Source organism: Mchenga conophoros, linkage group LG8 (genome assembly GCF_057382185.1).
Source record: "Mchenga conophoros isolate Kocher_MC1m ecotype Shallow Benthic linkage group LG8, M_conophoros_male_GT1.1, whole genome shotgun sequence".
Lineage (NCBI taxonomy): Eukaryota > Metazoa > Chordata > Actinopteri > Cichliformes > Cichlidae > Mchenga > Mchenga conophoros.
This window is the reverse complement of record NC_140533.1, coordinates 7377042-7400428: the sequence shown is the minus strand read 5'-3', so window position 1 is coordinate 7400428 and position 23387 is coordinate 7377042. Positions and strand designations below refer to the sequence as shown.

At 38.5% G+C, this 23387-nt stretch overlaps 1 protein-coding gene and 1 long non-coding RNA gene across 2 annotated transcripts in view; one reads left to right on the top strand and one right to left on the bottom strand.

Moving 5' to 3' along the window:
- LOC146568034 (ras-related protein Rab-26-like) overlaps positions 1 to 23387 on the bottom strand; it is a 126285-nt gene that overhangs the window by 65035 nt on the left and 37863 nt on the right. Inside the window, exon 3 of the mRNA XM_085283791.1 lies at positions 3472 to 3513. Within this exon, the coding sequence (XP_085139917.1) occupies positions 3472 to 3513 (42 nt within the window). The remainder of the gene's footprint in view (positions 1 to 3471; positions 3514 to 23387) is intronic.
- On the top strand, positions 15610 to 21653 carry LOC146568035 (uncharacterized). The gene is made up of 2 exons (XR_014893571.1): positions 15610 to 16282; positions 19439 to 21653. It is a non-coding gene; the product is annotated as an uncharacterized LOC146568035 (long non-coding RNA).

Sequence of the window (23387 nt, the reverse complement as noted above, 5' to 3'; positions counted from 1 at the left end):
ATGTTCGAACAAGGTGTTCGTTATGGCCAAATTGTGATTTGCACAGAAGTCCAATAACAAAGCACCGCTCAGGTTCAGATCAGGGGGGCCGTTCTTCCCAATCACGCCCCTCCAGGTCTCGCTGTCGTAAAACAATAAAAAACAGACTAGGAAAAAATGGCATCTGTGGAAGAGAAGGACACAATTACGAATGACCAAAAAGAACAAATTCTCTTCTCGCATTTGACAAAAAAACTCTTCATGATTCCCAAGATGTGAAAATATTCTGTGAACTGATGAGACAAAAGTTTTGGAAAGTTTGCAGAATATCTTCCATGAGAATGTCTGGCCATTCATTTGTGTCCTTAAGCTCAAACACATTTGGGTTATGCAGCAGAACAATTACCCAAAACACACCAGCAAGTCTAAATGGCTCAGACAAATAAAATGAAGGTTTTAGAGTAGCCTAATCAAAGTTTCACAGGAAATCCAGTCCTTTCTAAGCTCCAGCCTTTTGTTAATGTATTAAATTTATTTTGCACTAGAAAAATTCTACACACACCTCATAATGACGAAGTGAAAAACGTTTGGTTGAACTTCTTGCATATTTAATTTTTGAGTTGAAGAGACATCCGACACACGATCAGTGGAAACAGGATCTTATATACACATTACATTTTTGGTTTTTATTTTTAATACATTTGTAAGAATTTAAAATGAATGTAATCTATTTTGGACTAAGGCTGTAACAAAACAGAATGTGGAACAAGTAAAGATGCAGATGCCCTGTATATTCAGGTTTCTACTGAACGTAACATAGTCACAGTCAGAGATGGGCAGTAACGCGTTACTTGTAACGCGTTACTGTAATCTGATTACTTTTTTCAAGTAACGAGTAAAGTAAGGGATTACTATTGCAAAATCAGTAATTAGATTACCGTTACTTTCCCGTAGGAACGCTGCGTTACTGCGTTACTAAAACCGTGATTTTTTTTGCGAGAATGTCTCATGACAGTGACGTAAGCAAGTGCGACGTTGGTGACAGCAGCTGTGTGCAGATCAACAATGGATAATATATCGAGTGCGGGAGAGAGTATGAGCGTGCAGCGTTTAAAGTGTGGAAGTACTGACCTTACTTTGAGTTTGATTCCATAAAAAGTGACAAAAACATTAGCGTCCATCGTGCGTGGGAAGAAAACTTCTTTTTACAGCGAAAAAAACCCCTAAACTTCCGAGCAAGCACCGAGTAGCTACGACGTGATGGGAAACTCACAGAGACACTCGCGCGGATTCTTCAACTGACCGCAGCACACCTGCACCAGGGTAACCCTCCGCCTACCCTGCTCCTGCTTTACAGGTGAAAATAGAGCAAAAGGACCGCTGAGTCTTTGACTTTATTTATTTTCTGCTGTGTTTTACTTGCATCTGTTTGAAAGAGTGAGTGAAAACACAAAAAACATTTTATTTTATGTGCTGGAATGTGTAGAAAATAGGTTTAAATGTTAAACTAATTTATTCAAGTCAGAGAATGTTGCATATAATTAAATGTTTTGCTTGATGCATAAAGTTAAAAGATTAAAACTGATAAAACAAGTTAAAAAAAGAGACTTTTCCATTTGATTACATTTTGTATGATGGATTATGTAGAAAAAGTAGAATTGGGCTGAAAGATCTATCACTTTATCACCTCTTCAGGTTGTAAATCGTGTTTTTAAAAAGTAACTAAGTAACTAAGTAACTAAGTAATTAATTACTTTTGAAAATAAGTAATCAGTAAAGTAACGGGATTACTTTTTTGGGGGAGTAATCAGTAATTAGTTACTGATTACTTTTTTCAAGTAACTTGACCAACACTGGTCACAGTCCACTGACTCAAGTTTTATAGAGGATGCTGTTTATCAAATTTAACTCCTCTGAACATTACCATTCTTGCCTTGTACTGAAGAAATCATTAACGGCCTTCACTCTTTAATGTTATCCCATATTTCTCCTTTTCTGGTACCTGCTGTTGTAACTTGTGTTATCACTCACCAAAACAGCTTGGACTTTCTTGAATGAATCTCCAGCATGTGATTAATTGGTTTTGCTCTCACCTTTATACTTCTTTAATTTTCCTCTCCCTTCATTTTAATCTTTTCAATTCCATTTACTCCATTCAGTCAATTTTAACTAATGAGAAAAACCAACTAATATAGATCAAACATTTTAGATATGTCTCTACAGGTGATCCAGTCATCATCGGAGACATGTCAAATCAAGAACATGAGCCAAAGTAGAACCGAATATGCTAAAATGACTCCTATGATAAAACATCCTAGTGCAGATAAGGATGTTTTATCATAGGTGAGTGCGTTATAATGAAAGTAGTCTACAGCGAGTCAGAAGTGGATGTTTTACTGCTTTCTGCTATACACGTGTAAGGATAATTGAGTTCTTGTACCTACAAGACCCAATGTTAATATTAAATGAGCTTGAAAGTTGTACAGTTATTGCTTATCAGCACAGACTGACTCAGACTAATTGCAACATGCTGGCAATCTGTCTGCATTTATAAATCAAACATTAGTTGCAAATCTTTGTAAGTCTGTCTGAGAGCGATTGCAGTCAGTCCCAGTTAGGCAACCTGTGCAATCATCTTACAATCAAAAACACTTTTCCCGAGGTTTGTGGTCTTACACATTAAACCTGTGGGCGACCAGTTGGTGCAACTACCAAGCTACCAATGCAAAAACATTCAGAGCAGTTAATGGATAACCAGCAACTTTTCTTAGTTTCATGGAGGCTATCATCCTGTTTTTACCCGTGTGTGACTCAACCATAAAACAATATTACAGGATTTTTGAAAAGTTTTAAAGATTTGACTGAATGACTTGATTTTTTTTTACTGCCATAAACATTTTGGTAATAGTGCAGCTTAAACTCAGCAGTCACATTTCCACTTATGCTATAATGTAATTAGTCTAAAGATACGTAAAGTTTCATTAAACTAATTCATGAAGTATCACCTGAAATATGCCATCTGACAGACAGACAGATGGATGGACGTGGATGGATTAAAGATGAGAAAGATAAAGAGAGAGAGCGTTAGCATTGTGTAATTGAGGTGCAAAAAACCATCAGACAGTAGCTAATGCGGTTTTGGAACGGCCAAGAGTCATTGGTCTCTCTGCCTGTCTGTGTCTTTTGTTGATAACTTCCAGGCTTGATAATCTGATGGAAAGTCTGCAATTCCCTCTTGTGTCTTCAGTCAGGCAGAACGGCAGGCTAATTGACTGAGATTAACTAAGGCCCCATTAAGTCATCATTTGCACTTTTTGCCCCTCCCACAGCAGGAAATGAACATGTATGGGAGACGTATTTTACACCATGGATAATAGTTGCTGGAGATTTATTATTAAAAAAATGACCCACACGTACGTTTGGACAGGAATGGGGGAAGAAAAAGAAGATTTTATCGTTTTAAAGACAGATATTGTGGATTAGGATTCTTACCTGCAGTTTGACCTTCACAGCATCAATGGTCATAACTTTATTCTGAAAGACAAAAGAGAAAAATGATAAATGCTAAAACACAGCTGTAGACAGAAAGCCAGAAAGCCAGGTAACAAGAGAAAGGGGAAAAAAGTCAAACAGTGATAAGAACTTTTGCTACAAGCGCATAGAAAAAGAATACAGAGGCATCAGAGTGAGACTAAATGATGCTTTCAGGTACTGCTGAAGGAATTTGTTTGATTCCCAGAAGAAGAGCTTAGAAAGTAAGACAAGCTATGCATGCAGAGGCTGATGTATTACAGTCGGCTTATTGTGACCACAGTTGTTGTAATAAGGGCTTGGCCTCTGCCGTAAGGCTCTCTTTTATCACTGTGATATTGCCAGCACACTGTACTATCTATAGCTCTATGCATGTACACCTTTTGTTATGATGAAGCCTTTTGTTTCAGGGAGTTGCATCATTTACCTGCATGACGACTGTCAAAGCACATACGCAAACACACATTCGAAGGCGTCTCAGTACTTCTGCCATGTCACGTTATGCGGAAAGTGTTAATGGTCAGTGATGACAGCCACTCCTGCATTATGTTCTGCAGTTCTTTTAGTGTAAACAGGGAACTTTTCCATCAATGCAGGGAGTGTGATAATACTGGCAATGCACACACCTCTTTGGTTGGGACACAACAGGAATCTCAGCAACCGTTTCCACTCTTTCAAGCAGATACAGGTAAAAAAAAAAAAAAATACATCAGGGAAGCCAATTTCCACTTGGTTCAAACCCCTTAAAAACCTGTTTTGCTCTGCATTTTTATAATGTCTTGCCACCCCAGTGCAAATATGATCTTTGACACATCACCGTCCACTTTGTACTTGATGGGATGTCGCTGCAACACATGAGCTTTGATGTTGTTCTCCTTCGCTCTAGTCTTGGCAGTTGCTTGCCCTACACCCAAACGCTGAGGGTACAGGGACTCCATAAACTATTCCTTTGTTGATGAGCCCAAATAATTTGGTATTCTGTGGCATGCTTTGTGCTCTCTGTGGGGTGAAACCACCAAGAGTTCTGCAGCTGGATAAGCAGTATCAGTTGCTTTGTAGCAAAAACAAAAATCCAACAAAAACAAGTGCTTTCTGAAAGGAAAGATGATGGGTATAAAAACTTTGAGTTCTTTCTAGTTCGTAGAGTTGTCACAAGGGAAATAAACTCAGGAGCAAAAATGGGCTGAATTAATGATGTTTATTGGCTTGCTCAAGGTCAATATTGGAAACCAGACATGCCTGTAGAAACATATCCTGCCTACTAAAGTTCGTCTTTAAATAACACTACTAATATGTACCAGGAAATAAGTGGCAGTTTTGCTCAAATGAAAATATGACGAAGATGCTTCAGATACTCCAGATTTCTAAATACATCCAATCTAAAACCTTGCTGGAGATGTGAATAAAACCAAAGCCTCCGGTCTAATTTTATGTTCCATAGGTCTGGCACTTATGGACTGATGTAAGACAATCAATATGTCTGAACAAGAAGTTTCAAATCTTTGCAAACGACCTATTTTTGGCTCAATGCCGAACTCTGGGATTCTAACTGTCTTCTTGAGAAAATAATTATTTTGGCTCTTGCGACGGCTTAATCTACACTGCTGAAACACTGGAAGAAGCAACGTCTGGACCTTTAAAAACAATCTACAAAACAGTGCAGTTGTACATTTCTTGAAAAAGCTTAGTCAATACATTGTTGTGTGAGGTCTTTCACAAACTCTTCTCTGTCTCTTCTATAACTTAGTCATTCTATATTTCAGTGTACAAAGGTGCCTATTCTTAGAGCAAATGTGTCCCTGCAAAAGTGCAACAACATTAAGCTTTCATATTTTGCATATTTATTTTTGATTGATTCATCTGTACCTTATCACATTTCATAATAAAAATAGCACCTTCTCAGAAACTGTTGTAAGTTGCAGGTCAAGTCATGGTTACCCACAGAAAGATGCCAATTTACTGCAGAAAGCAGGCTTACTAACACTTAAAGAATCAGCTGGAAGCTGTATACCAGTGGCTGTAAACAGATAAAAATTTCTATAGACCTTCTAGACCTTCTACAAAAATATGTTCAATGATTTTATAGTATGTATTGTATGTAGTAGTCTCCAGCAGTGAGTCCATGGTGAAACCTGCATTTTTAAAAATAACCATATATCTATTTAGTTTAAAGTCTTACGAAATATAGTATGATAATTTGTATTCAATTTCAATTTAGATTAATATAGATGATAGATTGGTGTGTGAATTAGGGTTTTGCTGAGTTATGAATGATAAATAAGTGTCTTCAGAGCCCCTCAAGTTCAGTTTCCAAAAACTCAACATTAAACAGTCAACAGAAGGAAAACAATGCAGTATTATAAAAAAAAGGATACACAATGTAAAGATATAGTACATGATATACAGTTCTTAACCACAGCTGTTCATGTTTATCATTGCACAGATAATTTTTCTATTAAAGTTTTAAAACACGAAGAGGTGAACCTATACATGTTTTATAAGTCTTTGTCCAATTCCAAACTAGCTAGCCTATGTAGCAAGCTAGCTAGCTAGCCACTAGCAGCTAACTGAATAGCTCGCTTATCATAAACTGAATTTCTAACCACCTCGTGTTGCCTAATTATGTACTTGTGGGTAGCTAAACTGTAGGTTGTTAACTAGTTAGCTATCTACAGCTGATAAACAGCAGATCTTATTTCAAACAAATGTTGATAGCAGAAAAAAATAAGAAGCCTGATTAACCCCAGTCTGAAATCAAAGACTTGTCAAAAATAATTAAGACTTTTTAAAAGGAAATGTCTCACTTTTTTACTGTATAATCGATATTTGCAAAAGGACATTAACAAAAACAACAACCACACAAAGAACTATGTCAAAAAATATGAGTATGATGCAAAAATTTAACTGAATATTTCTGCAAGCCTGCCCTTCAGCATAGAAATAGAAACTTTTTCTAAGGGTTCTGCAAACCCACAGGTTGTGGCATGTACTGTAAATCTGTTGACCTTTCCATTTCCATTTTGATGGATGGATGTGTGTGAATGTTTAAGAGCCAACACATGAGCAGGAGGCACAAAGGACAACCTAGCTTTTTGCTTTCAGCAGCCAGGACCACTCTAAGAAAAATGAAAAAATTGAACAGGTTAGTTTGACCAAAAGTGAAAAAAACAACATCAGAATCACAGTCAGAGACCTAAAGGGGAATCTTTTGAGTCACAAGTGAAACAAGAAAGGAACTGCTGAATTGTGTGATCTGCTGCTCCACCTTTAGCTGCTGAAAAATTGAAGTTATGATTGCTTTCCACCTGCGGATGAAAAAGCCCTTTTCACTGAGGTGGCATCTCCTGACTCTCAATCACAACTAACAACTGTGGGCAGACTGCCACATCAGACAGCAAGGAAACTGATTTTTAAGGAAAGAAAGCTGCAAAATACAAGAGGGCCAGTGGTTTCATAAGTTAAAGCATATACCTAAGTAACACACACAAAATCAAGGCTCCTAATAGAACCTAATATTTTCTGAGTAGGTCAAAGCTGATTAGTGAATTCGTCTGAGAGCCACAAATCACAGGCTGGCATGTGTGTAGGCAGTCGCATCCACGGTGCATAAATGAATATAAGCTAATTACAAGAGCAAATAATGCATAAATATTTGGTCACTCTACTTAATGTTGCATAACTAACTTTTAATTTGCATACTGATCTCTGCTTTGCAGTTAAACTGTAGACACAGAAACTGTGTTTTGGGGTTTGAAGCCTTGAGCAATTGACCCATTCACTAACAGTATTCTTCCCCTCATTCTTAATGCATTTCATCCATATTACATGGGATATTGTGAGTTGGAGTTAGTTTACTTTACAAATGGAAACCACTTACTAGCTCCTACGCCTCATTTTGACTGCATTAAAGGGCATTTATGGCTGGAAAGAATAGTTGCTCAAGGGCAGCCCCTGGAAGCAAACAGTGAGGTTATGGAATGCAGAACTGTTTATGCACACAGAAGCTTCTTCCAGTGCTGAGTTGTTCTAGCAAAATATAGCAGCTTGTAACTAATAACTGATCTAATTCATTGTCAGTGGCTGCAAATAAGCACAATGATATTTGAGTGTTTTGTTACAAAGGTAACATCACTTCCTGTCCGAAATGTGGGTAGAGGTTTTTAGATCACTCAAAACTAAAACCAAAGCCATCAGAGTAGTATTGACATATGGGGCATAACCTGTTCAGTTTTTCTATAAGCCGAAATAGAGCTAGCATCTAGCAGGAATCACGTGTTCGTGCATATTCCTGGTGGATTATTTTGGGACATGAAAGCTGTATTACTACTGGTTACGTTGTCATGGTAAATTGTAAACGGACTGGTTCTACTTTACTTGAGCACTCAAGGTGCTTTCATACACATTCACATAAGCACTTTTTCACCTAAGTGCTTTCTATCGAATATTCACACGCATTCACACCCCAACACCAACTTGGGGTTTATATTCTGGCATGCAGAATGGAGAATCAAGGGATTGAACCACCAACATTCCAATTAGCAGATGGCCAGCTGAGCTATAGAAGAACCCAAAGAAAAGGACTGCACGAGATTTAAAAAAAAAAAAAATTGCTACATTAACTTTCCAGTTGTTAGACAAACTCACACCCATCTGTGTGGTGTTTTGCTTTAAAACCCTTCTTACAGTTCAGTTCATTTTTACTGAACTTACCACAACTTATTGCAAATCTGTTTTAGATCCCAACACTGACTTAGTGGTGCAAAGGCAGATGCTTAGATTCCCCACCACCAAAACACTATATGGTCATGACCAAAGGTCAAAAACTAGAACATGAATACTTTTTAGCAACAGGGCTGGGATACAGGAACTCACACTGCAATACTCAAAAAACAACTCAATATGTCCATGTCACTATCTGACAGGCTCAATATGTCCACTGTTGAGAACAGCTATCAATCACCAATGATAACAATCTGGTGCTGTCCATCACTGACTGACATTCAATGTCGAGTCTGGCCAACAATTAAAAGTGTAACACTCACCTTAGCACGTATCAAAGACTTTACGAGTCCTTCTGTGTTTATCCTAGCCCACAGACTCCAGATAAAAGACGAGTTAATAGCGACTGCAGTGTCACCAGGCAACGTTTCACCTCTGCTATCGTTTTTTTTGAAAAGCTAACGGGCCAAGAGTCGTTTACCAAACTTTATCATACCTTTAGACTCTAATGTCGATCATAATAAAATGAACATTATGCTTTAGCCAAAGAAAATATAAAACTTGGGGCTGACAATAATAATAAAGTCATTACGTTTATCAAGATGTCAAGTGGCAACATCTCCATTAATATATTTTCAGCTCAAATTCAATCCAGAATAGACATCACCTGTCACGTATTTACAGAACAGAGGTTTTTCACTCTATCTGCCAAAATAGACACTGACCTCCAGAGACAGAACATTATCAAATATGGATTATGATGAGTAAACCAGAGGCTCAATTTGATAACAAATAATGCAAATGTAGAAAAACCGACTTTAACTTTAAAGAACAATTTGACCCAATTCAAAGCTAAGAAAACTCTAAGACTGCCCACCATGACTGGTACATACAACCCACCTTATCTCACTGTACTATTTCGGTTTCTTAGTTCCTGTGTTTAATATGAAATTGTTTTATTCTCAGATTAAAGAAGACAACAAAATGATCCCATAAATTTCTCTACACCCTGGTTTTGTTTTCAATAAACTAACAAATCTAATCTAAGTTTGCTATAAACATTATGTTTGTTGAACTACTTTTACACTTAATTCCACCACCTAGGTGAACAGATATCCACCCTGATAACTATTAGATTTTTAAAAATTAAGGTCTTAATTCTCAGTGCTGCCTCAGTGTTTGTAAGCTAGTCTGCCAGTTATAGATCCAGATCTTTAAGGAGCCTGATTCTGAAAGCATATTAACAGCTTTGAATTGGGACCTGAACTGGATCCAACCTGGATCTGAGCGCATGATGTGCACCATGGACCTAAACCAAGGAGTTCTTCAAAAGTAATGGGTACAATTTTAAAATATAACTAATCAACAACTTAAGAGACGCAGTAGTTAAAGGGTGACTTTATAGCTGAGCACCTATGGCTTCTACAAGCTGAAGGAGCAACACTGCTTTAAACTTATATCTATTTGCAATAGTCGATGTCTGTAAACGCACACATGAGCTTCCTGAGTACAGAAAGGAGGAAATACCCAACGCGAGGGTCTCTTGGTAAATAAGAGAGGGGAACTGAAAAGAAAAAAATTAGACCCAGTGGCACGGACCAATAAAACATATAAATAAATGCAAAAACACCTTTAAATTCAAGAGTTATGGTGCGGTTCAATGGGTTTCAGAATTTTCAGTGTTTAATTTTTAATCCATTACTAGTAGTAATAATCAATAACATTGCCACATTGCATTGCCAAACAGTACTTCAGTAAAAATGACAGATAGCAAAGACAAGTTCATTTGCTGCTTCTGCACCGCCAAGGGAAAGATCACTATTCACCCGTCCAGGTGCAGATGTTACAGCGTTTTCAGCAATTATGAGTAACCAGTAAGCGCTATGTAGAGTTGTTTGTTTGTTTTTATTTTATACAAAAAGCCACGAATGAAATGTCTGTGTTACTCTCTGATCGCAGGGACTGAAGTAGGAATGTGACTCACAGTGTTACTAATGTTTTTTTTTTTTTACTTTAAAGGAGTAAAGATGTTAGCAGCACTGTGTGTAGGCTGGGTGTTTATATAACTGTGAACCAGTCCGCAGAGCAAACCTGCAGAGTGCTTCTGATACAAAATCTGAAATCCAGGACATCCGCCATTTAGAAGTAACTTGTAAATGTAGGCTTTTCACTACATACTTTAGCTCTCATAACACAAAATTAAAAGGATGCCATATTGTTTGATGGGAATTAAAATTATCACCCCACACAATGCTAAATTCAAAGACACCCCAAAAATCAAAATGAAAAAAAAAATGCGGCTGGCTAGTGCATTTTGACAAAATTTCATTTCAGCAACTCAAAAAGGTACTTTTGAGTTTGTATGGCCCCACCTGCATGTCTGACAATGACAAATTGTGTCCTGGGGGATCTCCCCTCAGATCTGGACCAGGGCATCACTAAGTTCCTGGACTATCTGAGGCTGAACCTGGTGGCATCAGGTGGATTGAAACATACTGTCCTAGAAGTGCTCTATTGAACTTAGGATAGGTAAAAGTAGGGGCAGTCAATAGCATCAATTCCTTTATCCTCCAGGAACTGCCTGCGTACTCTCGCCACATGTGGCCGGGCATTGTCGGCTACATGTGGTGGCTCATTGCCCTCAGTCACACAGGCTGGTTGCAAGGGAAAGATGTGTATCCCCTTAACAGGTTGCTGAAGGTTCCTGCAGTTGCTATGAAATCAGCTGGTAAAGCTCTATTCACGCATCAGTTACCCCTGATAACCACCAGGTGTTAGGGGAAAAGTGTGCATTTCATTTAATGAAGTAACTGATAATTGATCTCTGGGCCGGGTAGCTATGGAGCACGTTATGAGGCACTCTATCCTGGAAATATGGAAATGACCGATACCAACCACTGTTTCATACAAGAAAAGATCAGCAAACAGCATTGGATATTTAAGACAGAAGAAGAATTTGAGTTTGAAACAGTATTCCAACCGCAGCAAACCAGATACGTAACGCTTGCAATGACATAAAATTCAATTTCTTTATTGTCCCACAAGGGGAAATTAGTTGTGGGACAGAACTGGTCTCTCAGCAGCCTTCCTGTTACCATTAAAAAAGGCGCACAGCATTACGCAGTATCCAAAACCCAGATGTATACCTAAGTACTGCAATAAAGCACAGCAATGAGGAAGTCAACATTCCAGTCAACCAGCCTTCCACTGCTGGTTCTACTAAGCCAGGGGTGTCCAACTCCAGTCCTCAAGGACCGGTGTCCTGCAGGTTTTAGATGTGTCCATGATCCAACACAGCTGATTTAAATGGCTGTGTTGGAAAACAACATGTCTTGAAGTTCTACAGAGGCCTGGAAATGAACTAATTATTTGATTCAGTTGTGTTGACCCACAGTGAGATCTAAAACCTGCAGGACAGCAGCTCTTGAGGCCTAAAGTTCGACACCACTGTACTAAGCTATCCATTTTCATCAAATTTGTTCAGAGTATTCACATTGTAAAACATAATGCTCAGCCAATTCTGGTTACAAGAGCTTAGTATTTTAATTAAAAATTAATTATTAATTTGTTCTAGGAAATATCACTCCAATCAGTCGCAGCAGATAGCTGCCCCTCCCTGAGCCTGGTTCTGCTGCAGGTTTCTTCATGTTAAAAGGGAGTTTTTCTGTCAAGTGCAGTTTGGGTGAATTAAGTAATCAACATGTATTCTAAGCGAAGCAGCAATTAAAATGGATTGTGAATTGTGAAAGAGGACAGACACCTTGCCATTGGGGAACTTAATAGGTCCTCCAGCCAGACCTTGCTACACCGTGTTAACAGAGACAATTTCAATATAAGGTTGTCTTTCAACTCATGTATGTACAGTGGCTTGCAAAAGTATTCGGCCCCCTTGAACTTTCCCACATTTTGTCACATTACAGCCACAAATATGAATCAATTTTATTGGAATTCCACGTGAAAGACCAACACAAAGTGGTGTAAACATAAGAAGTGGAACGAAAATCATACATGATTCCAAACATTTTTTACAAATAAATAACTGCAAAGAGTACACCTGTGTGTAATCTAATGTCAGTACAAGTACAGCTGCCCTGTGACGGCCTCAGAGGTTGTCTAAGACAATATTGGGAGCAACAACACCATGAAGTCCAAAGAACACACCAGACAGATCAGGGATAAAGTTATTGAGAAATTTAAAGCAGGCTTAGGCTACAAAAAGATTTCCCAAGCCTTGAACATCCCACGGAGCACTGTTCAAGCGATCATTCAGAAATGGAAGGAGTATGGCACAACTGTAAACCTACCAAGACAAGGCCGTCCACCTAAACTCACAGGCCGAACAAGGAGAGCGCTGATCAGAAATGCAGCCAAGAGGCCCATGGTGACTCAGGACGAGCTGCAGAGATCTACAGCTCAGGTGGGGGAATCTGTCCATAGGACAACTATTAGTGCACAAAGTTGGCCTTTATGGAAGAGTGGCAAGAAGAAAGCCATTGTTAACAGAAAACCAGAAGAAATCCCATTTGCAGTTTGCCACAAGCCATGTGGGGGACACAGCAAACATGTGGAAGATGGTGCTCTGGTCAGATGAGACCAAAATGGAACTTTTTGCCCAAAATGCAAAACGCTCTGTGTGGAAAACTAACACTGCACATCACTCTGAACACACCGTCCCCACTGTCAGATATGGTGGTGGCAGCATCATGCTCTGGGGGTGCTTCTCTTCAGCAGGGACAGGGAAGCTGGTCAGAGTTGATGGGAAGATGGATGGAGCCAAATACAGGGCGATCCTGGAAGAAAACCTCTTGGAGTCTGCAAAAGACTTGAGACTGGGGCGGAGGTTCACCTTCCAGCAGGACAACGACCCTAAACATAAAGCCAGGGCAACAATGGAGTAGTTTAAAACAAAACATATCCATGTGTTAGAACGGCCCAGTCAAAGTCCAGATCTAAATCCAATCTAGAATCTGTGGCAAGATCTGAACACTGCTGTTCACAAACACTGTCCATCTAATCTGACTGAGCTGGAGCTGTTTTGCAAAGAAGAATGAGCAAAGATTTTAGTCTGTAGATGTGTAAAGCTGGTAGCGACAGACCCTAAAAGACTGGCAGCTGTAATTGCAGCAAAAGGTGGTTCTACAGTATTGACTCAGGGAGCTGAATAATTACGCACACCCCACTTTTTAGTTATTTATTTGTAAAAAATGTTTGGAATCATGTATGATTTTCGTTCCACTTCTCACGTGTGCACCACTTTGTGTTGGTCTTTCACGTGGAATCCAATAAAATTGATTCATGTTTGTGGCTGTAATGTGACAAAATGTGGAAAAGTTCAAGGCGGCCGAATACTTGTGCAACTGTATGTAGTTTTACTTAATATAAAACTATTCAACAATATAAGACACAATATATAATATATAATACGATTATATCACTGATTATCTTTATGACATCTTGCGAAGAGAAAATGAAGTGTAATAAAAAAAATTGAAAATTCCCTTTAGAGTGAAGATTTTAAGAAACTTTATTTCTCTCTTTAGAAAGCATTGGAGATTTTGTCTTTTGTGCCATCTTGGGTGCAGCGTGTAATGGTAAATACAATTATTGTTGTTGTCAAATGAATTTGCAAATGTACCATTTTACAAAAAATCTAAAGAATAAAATAAAATAAACAAATAAATTGGTGACTGTTTGGTGACTGCATTGCATTTTCTTCTATATTCTGCAACCTTTTGAAACTTGTGTTGAGTAAATTGTTGCTCAGCGTTTGAGGGTGTTGCACAGTTGCACAAGTCACCTGATATGAGGCAACCTTTCTGCAAACAGTTGCAGTTTGACTTGGACAGACTACAATCACAGATTGTTGAAGGTTTTCAAATAATTGCTGTCTAATTTGCTGTCTAAATACAGACTCTTGCAAGCAGTCTGAATAAGTCTTTATCAATCAGCACAACTGGCTGCTAGCTGGTGGTATTTGGGGTTATTACCCTATAGAACAGGCAGATTGCACATGTAAGTTGATTGCAAATTTCTCTCCATGTAGACGGCCACAGATACGTGATTTGTTAGAAGCTGACGCCAAAAAAGGTCTGAGGTGATACTTTCTAAGGTGTAACTGATATGTATGGCAGAAAGAAAGTGACACATTTTGGAATGAGCTTTGACAGGCTGACACATTTTCAGAGTACTCTGCAGTGTAGACACCCACATGGTGCCACACAAACTCATGCACAAAGAATATATGCATATTAACCAACAGCAAGTCTGAAAGACTGGCATGTATGTTAAACAGCAGCTACCTATACGGAACAGATATAAACATACAAAGACAAAAAACAGTTGACAGACACAAACACGAAACGACATTTCACACATGCATACGCAGACTAGGAATCAAACACCTACACACAATCCTGAGCTACTGACAAATAAGCATTAATATTCAACAGCACCCCTGAGCTACCTGTCAATCAACCTGTCTGCCTGACCAGTCCCTGTTTTGAATATATTTGAGTAATTAGAACTCCCATGAAGTCTCCCACTAGAAGAAAAGAAAAGCTCAAACCACTCATGGACTAATCAACACAAACACTTATTCCACGCCAAAAACACTCCGGCTACCAGCAAAGAGTTGCAGCACATTCAGTCTGTACCTTCATGTAAAACCAAATCAAAGCTATAATAAAAAATACAATTCATGCCCAGTGGTGCAAACTGTGTTCTTTTGTGCGTAAAATGACGAACTAAATAAAACAGCTCAGTGGTTCCTTTTATTTATTTCAACAATGTACTCCTTTGGTTTCCAAAAAAAAAAAAAAAACAGTAGTGAGATTTGAGTTTAAGATTAGAGAAAAACAATAACAAAAGCTGCAGGTTAAAAATATGTGATGCGTGTATACCCTGATGAAATCATTTAGCCCCATGAATAGCGTTCACACCAAAATAAATGTACAACAATGTTAGCCCACATTGACTATAGTCTGTGTTACTCATACTTAACAGTTTTATCCAAACTCTTTTGTATCCGGTGCTTTCTAAAGACAATATGGCACAGGTGCAAGATTCCAAATTTTCCTTATGCGAATTGGATGTGTAACGTGTATGTATATATATATATATATATATATATATATATATATATATATATATATATATATATATATATATATATATATATATACATTAGTATATGTGAGGGGGCAAACTCCTCAAGATAGGTGGTGAGCATGGTGGCCATTTAGAAGTCGGCCATCTTGGATACAACTTTTGTTTCTTCAATAGGAGGAGGGCCATGTGACACATCAAACTTATTGGTAATGTCACAAGAAAAACAATCGTGTGCTTGGTTTCAACGTAACTTTATTCTTTCATGAGTGTCAGAGTATTTTTGCTTTTAAAGGTTTTATTATTCATATAATGATCAGCTAAGAGTGTTTATATTTCTGTTCTGTACTCAACCAGCTGCATATTTTAATTGCTGGCTCCCTACTTTATAACGGAAACTGCTTGCCTTCACATTATCAGTCTTTGCTTTCACATTGTCACTGTTTGCCTTCACACTAGCAGGAAACCGCCACCCACGAGTAAGAAACAACCTTGTAGAGAACACGAAGTTTTTTGATAAACCACACCTGTTTTCTTGACAAGATAAGGATGATATTCCCTTTTTTGTATGCTTCATGATGTGTATAAATAAAGCCAGACTGCACCAAGGAGGTGTGTGAGTCTCTCCCTGAGTCTCTCACCCGTGCACGTTTAAAACTGCTCTAAGTGTCTGAGTGATATTTCATTGCATCTGAGTACTTTGATAATAGAATATCTTTAACATTTAATTGGTCCTTCGAGCCGGAGTGGACATTGATATTTTTTCAATGCTCCAATAGGAGACCTTCGTCAAGTCCTGACGTCGTGAGAAGCCCACGCTGTCGACTCCTCTCCAGGCAGAGGATAAAGTCCAGAGACGTGACGTTCGGGTTCTGGCCAGCGTTCTTATAAGAGGTCCACGACTTCAGGGGTTGATGAAGGAAACCAAAGCAACCACACAATAACTCAGGTGAATATTTAGCACTCACTCACATCTTGCGCAAAACGACTGAGGCAACCTGTGGTCTGTACATTAAATAGTTTCCCGTCAATGTATGACAGATTAATTAAGTAACATTCTCGTCTGAAAAAGGACTGGTAGAGGTTACAGCTCGCCTGAAAAAGGGCTCGGAGCAAGTTTAATGTCAAAATACGACAGGATAGTAACATTCTCGTCTGAAAAAGGACTCGTAGAGGTTACGAAGCAGCTCGCCTGAAAGAGGGCTTGGAGCAATGTAGAAAGACACAGTGTTGCCCAGAATAAAAAACTCATTACGCGTATAATCTGTTGTTTTACTGTTTTGTTGGTGGAGTAAGTTGATTTTACAGCACATTAAGGAGGCTGAACTACTCCACCGAATTGTTTACCGTTGGTTGCTCGAGTTCTGGTGGAACGGGAAAAGGTTGTGTTTCATCACATAAAATTGACACCGCTTTCAAGGCTAGCTTGAAAGTAGAAGGCCGTGTCAATAGCCTCTCCCATTCCTCGTGCCAGAGAAAGCACCACGGGTGTGTATGTGTGTGTAAACGCAAATATATTTATAAATAAATAAATAATAATAACAAGAGGAAAAAATAATAATGGGTAATAAATCAACAAAACTCACTGCTGACGAGCAGTGGCTAGAGAAAAAAATGTCCAGGCGCCGGACAAACTGCAGTGACTGATAAAACCCTTATTAAGTGAAAACTAGAGATCAAAGTAGTTTAAAAAGGTTGGAAACAGACCTCAACGAATAGATATAAATATAAGAAGTACAAAAATAAAATAAATAAAGACAAAATTACATTAGAACTTATTTTTAATGTATTGAAACTAATAATAGGAAGGATAACAACCTGTAAACTTATATTAACAATGAAACATAGTTGGCAAGACGTTCATGCCCAGAATGTATAAAATAAATAAAAGGAAATAATTCACACGAAAACCTTTTAAATAAAATAGAGAGATGCATAAGGTACATTAAGGCTGTGTCATTGGTCAGCCAAGGAAAGTGTGTGAAAAGGTAAATGTCTCCAGCTTGGGAAAAGGTGAAGCTGCAGATCACCCGAAGCCCTTGATGGACACAAAATAAAATATAAAATATATAATAATAAATTGCTTGGTTAGACATGCAACAGAAAGAATGAAAGTGACCGAAGGTTGGATCTGAGATGAGGCAAACAGAAGACCAGTCTAAAAAGTAGGCACAAACCTGTTCAGAGAAGAAGCAAATTTGTACAGATTGGATGAATTCTAAGTTATCTGTTTGCTGAGTAAGATGATCCCAACTATTAAATTGGCTCAGTAGTAGTATAGTAATATACACTTTTATATACACTGATAAAATGTTGTAATATACTGTTGTTATTATATGGAAAGAAAAAGATGATAATAATAAGAAGTAACCTAGTCAGTATGATGTGAGATGGACAATTGTTATGAAGTAGACTGCATCAAGCTTAAGGTTTGCTCAAACTCAGTATAATGACATAGGAGATGAAGAAAATAAAGGAAATATCTAAACTACTTAGGTGCATAGAGGCACTTGACATGCTTGAAAACCTGGATAAAATATTACTGAGATATAGAGCACATCTATAGTAACAACTAATAAGCCAAACCCTGTAGACAACAGCTAAAGTTACAGGATTGTGAAGCTGAATTAAATATGTGGACACCGCTAAGTTGATGAGCATGTTACACATTTTCTTTTATTTTTTATTTATTTGTTTTTAGAGCAGAAGCTGCATAAAAGCCAACACATGCAGCTGTCTGTGGGCTCAGTTTTCCCTCACATGTCTGCTCTGTTTCAGTAGCAGCATTTTTCTTTTTGGGTCCTGACTCATGTATGTTTTCGGTTTTGTTTGATTATTTTATTTTGTTGATTTGGAAACAAATTCGTGACAATACTTGTTTAAAATATGTAAGATGTGTGAGATGTGTGAATTCTTTGAAAAACTAGAAATTATCTAAAAATGCCTCAAGTGAGAATGTAATGTTCCATCTATAAAAAAAAAAAAAAAAAAAAAAAAAAAAAAAAAAAATCTTGCTGGAAGTGATCACCTTGCCAAAACAATTGGCACTGTGCACATGTGGAGCACATCAAAAAGACAATTATATTGTCACAAAAGGAAATAATTTTGCAGAACAAGCAGCAAAACAGGCTGCAAACAATCGGCAGAGCTACTAGAAACCAACTACTGCCTACAAATACCACTTGATGTACTAAAAACCGAACAACAAGCTGCAACAATCACTGAACAAAACAAGTGGCTGAAATGTGGAGTAAACTGAAAGATGACTTAATGGTCTGTGATGGAAAACCTATATTAACAGAGTCATTACACAGGACAGCGGTTGTAGTGACACATGAGGTAAACACCTGTGTCAACAGGAGGGAGATATAGTATAGATAAACAATGCAATACACACTATAAATTTTGAAACTTTAGCGAATAATTTGTAAGAACATGCCTATTCTGTCAAAAAAACAAAAAACAAAAAAAACAACACAACTCACAAGGAAACTTAAGACCTAAGAGAGGCTAGTTTTCCATACAATCCACATGGATTTTATTGAACTTAACGAATGCCAAGCATCAAGATATGCTCTAGTAATTATAGATGTATTTTCAAAATGGCCAGAAATCTATCCAGTCAAAAGAGCAGATGCAATATCAGTGGCAAAGTGTTTATGCAATCACTTCATCCCCACATATGGCATTCCCAGTCTGATAAGGTCAGACAATGGAACACATTTTGTTAATGACATCATCAGCAAAGTCTCTGAAGCTCTAGGATTTAGCATCAAACATCACTGTGCATATCACCCACAAAGCGCAGGATTAGTGGAAAGAACTAACGGCACAATAAAACAGAGATTAAGAAAATGCATGGAAGAAACAGGAAGACCATGGCCTGAATGTCTAGGCCTAGTAAAGATGTGGATGAGAATAACACAAGGTTCTCAGAAACTTACACCTTTTGAAATCATCCACGGGAGAGCGTTTCCATTGCCAATTACCAGTGAACCTATTAATAAATCAATAAGGGAAACTACCCTAGCAGAATGGATGACTAAACTGTTTGAAAATAAAGAGATTGTGTTAAACAACCAACTGCCGAGTGATTTCTCTCCAGTGTCTTGCAGGTTACAACCAGGTGATTGGATCCTGATCAAAGTACTCCAGAGAAAGAATTGGAGTTCACCAAGGTGGGAGGGCCCATACCAAGTCCTACTTACCACACCCACCGCCTGCAAAATAGCAGAAAGACCATCTTGGATCCACCACAGCCACTGTAAAAAAGTGAGTGACAATCCAGACGCTTAGACGCCGGCTCCCCTGGCTTCTAGGTGATCTATTGGTGAAGGGAAGGGCTGATTGGGTATATCCCGCCCTTTTTTACTTCTCGCCAATAGTCTACTCACCAGAAGTCTAGGTGTGCCTGGTCATCATGAAGACACTTGTCCTCCTAGTGGCCAGCATTGCGCTCCTAGTGAGCCTACTAACACTCACCCAGATGAGAGGAAATAAACAACACCACCTGCAAAAAAGATGGACACATGATAATTCGCATCTACGTGACCTGAACCAAGACCATAACCACCCATGGATGAACAACGCGTGGTATAGATATGTGTATGATAGAACACGCACCGACAACAGCACGGAATGCTATGTATGTTCACATATGCCAACAACAGCCGTACACGCAACAATATATGGAAAGGCACCTGAACTTGACGAAGCGATGTGTGTGTTCAACAAAGCAACAACTGGCAATTGCACACGCAGAGATTTGATGGCAACAGGACTGACCCTAAAAGGTCAAAGCACAAAGAAAGAAGACCTAATTCCATGGTGTAGTGACACAGACGTCAAACGTGTCACGAAACCACTTTCACAACGACGTATCCTAATTGAACAGACAACCCCTTGTGCCTACAATCTGACGAACTGGAACTACACCTGCAACGAAAAACATTGGGTAAACGTCAAAGCCAACAACACAAAAAACAAATCATTCGCCATAGTTTTGCCGCCGGACATACAGCACCCAATGTGTTTCAACTTCTCCGATGGAAACAGGAAACTTGGACGAAACCGCAACTGCACACAGACACTTGACCTGACCCAATCCAAAGGAATACACACCTTCAAGATCACAGCAGAGACACACACGTCAAGAGCAAAACGTGAAGTTGCTGAAGTCACTGAAGTAATGCCACATGACTCAGTCTATGGATCAGATGTGCCCAAGAACTTCAAACTATGGACTGATGGTCAGAAAGTCCTCCACTCCTTGTTCCCTTGGGTAGGAGTTGGGAAAAACATGCTGAGGATTGAGACACTTGACTATCGATTTGGACTGTTTCTAAATGCTTCAATGAAAATCAACAAAGCGCAAAATGAAGAAATCGACGCAATACGCATTGTAGTGATGCAACACAGAGTCGCACTAGACATGATTCTAGCTGAAAAAGGAGGTTTGTGTGTATTGTTTGACACTACATGTTGTACATACATCCCAGACAACATACACTCACAAAACATGACCGACGCTTTGAACACCTTGAGAAAGATTGAAGATGCTGAACAACAAGACTATGTCACAAGCACTGATGATTGGTTGACATGGTTACTAGGTGGTTCATGGAAGTCCCTTCTGATTAAAGGACTTGTTGGAATAGCATTTTTGCTTTTACTGTTATGTGTTTTCACAACATGTGTAGTACCCTGTCTGAAGAAAATGGTATCAAACATGGTGACAACTTCTATCAATGCTTATGTGATGACGTCTCAAATGGAAGAAATTTTGAAAGATGATCCATACAGTAATGTTTAGTTTAATTGAACACAGGACTGTTTTATGACGTTCAAACCGAAAATGTTTAGACAAGAGGTTATGAACTGACAAAAATAACAGTACTGTCATGTAAGAAATCTAAACAACAGGAGGGAATGTCAGAGTATTTTTGCTTTTAAAGGTTTTATTATTCATATAATGATCAGCTAAGAGTGTTTATATTTCTGTTCTGTACTCAACCAGCTGCATATTTTAATTGCTGGCTCCCTACTTTATAACGGAAACTGCTTGCCTTCACATTATCAGTCTTTGCTTTCACATTGTCACTGTTTGCCTTCACACTAGCAGGAAACCGCCACCCACGAGTAAGAAACAACCTTGTAGAGAACACGAAGTTTTTTGATAAACCACACCTGTTTTCTTGACAAGATAAGGATGATATTCCCTTTTTTGTATGCTTCATGATGTGTATAAATAAAGCCAGACTGCACCAAGGAGGTGTGTGAGTCTCTCCCTGAGTCTCTCACCCGTGCACGTTTAAAACTGCTCTAAGTGTCTGAGTGATATTTCATTGCATCTGAGTACTTTGATAATAGAATATCTTTAACAATGAGTTATTTACAAGTTTCTCTTTGTTCACAGCCATTGAAATGTCGAAGAGGTTAACACGTGCAGTCCTGCAAACCTGAAGCTGATTCTGGGTAATCAGGTTGAGGATTTAAGATCCATGCTGCCAGTTTGTCAATGAGCTCACGTCGGTATTAGCTCAAAGTTTCCACGCCACCCATGCCCTGCTCTAGTAACGCTGTGCTACGAATTATTCTGTTTTCTTAAATAAACCCTGTAAAACATACTTGCCGTCTCTGTTGTGGTTCTCTGCGTTTGAGTCCAGTTTTGCTATCGGCTTGCGGCTGCTGTGACGGTAGCGCTGCACAATGAGCCTAGGCGCATTTTTTGCCAAATTCAGTGATCTGATTGGACAGATGTTTATTTGCATGGGTGGAAAAATCACAAAATCAAGCTTGATCCAAAAAAATAAATGCTGCAAAAATAACAGCAGTGACGTCTCCTGCTAAGACGTAGTGCTACAATTTTACAGTGAACCACATTATTCACACAACTTGATTTATTGAACATTTTCTTCATGCAAGTCCAGAAGATTGTAAAAAGTACATTAATGGGTTTCTAGTATAAAGAGATATTTGCTTCAATATAGCAAATCTTTACTCCCTGGAAACATCACTGAATACAGTATAAACATTGCACCAACACAAGCTAGCATGTTTCCATGACCTTCTCAACACTGTTCCCTAACATTCCTTACTAGGTTTACCCTCAAAATGAAGCAACATGATTGCTACATGTGTTAGCATATGTCATCTATAGCACTGAGACACTGAGAGTAACTTTATAAGACTGAGACTGAGTACCGCAGTCTTCATGTAAAACATTTTTAAAATAAAAGCATGCGAGACAGTTAAAACTGTTTTACCACAGGATGTCTGTTTTCAGGATCATTCTGAGCAAGCTGGATATTCTGGGGGGCTATAAGTAGAGAATTGGAGAGGGTCAAATTGTTATTGTTGCCTGGAGTTAACGACAAACTGAATTTGGAATGCAAATTCCAGTTTCTGCTGTGAGACAGTGCTCCAGCTTTCTTCGCCCACCATCAACCCCAAGTACCTCCCACCAGCTGTAAGGCAATTCATTAATGTTTCTTTTCATTCTTTTAAAAAGCATTCATCTCAGAGTGCCACCCAGCAGTTTTGTTATCACAGCGTAAATGGAAAGATATTTTGTGGTAGCAGATGAAGCTTTCCTCAAAAGCTGTGAGGAGGAATACTAATGCCTCCATGCAACGTGGACTATAAAAATATCACTCACTATCCAATATAAAACAAATTACAGTTGCAACAGTTATTTCAAATTATAATCATTCATTAATTTATTATTTAATAAAAATATAATGAACATTTCTGTAAGATGAATTCAGTTAGCAGCAAAGTGATTATCAAAATGAATCCTGACCTTTAGAATCTGTAAACATGTTCAGCACAGATTGAATTCCTGAAGCATACAAATCCTCACTCATAATGGCAGAAAGTGTCAGCGAGGTATGACACAGCTAACAGACAGCTGTATTGACTCAACTCACTTTATAGCACTTTTTTGAAAGGCTTGAACATTGACCTGCCAAATTGATATTTAGAGTAGAAAAGCAGGTGCTTATCTGGCAAAAAGCAGCAGATCAGACAAACTTGACAGACGTAAACAAAACCGT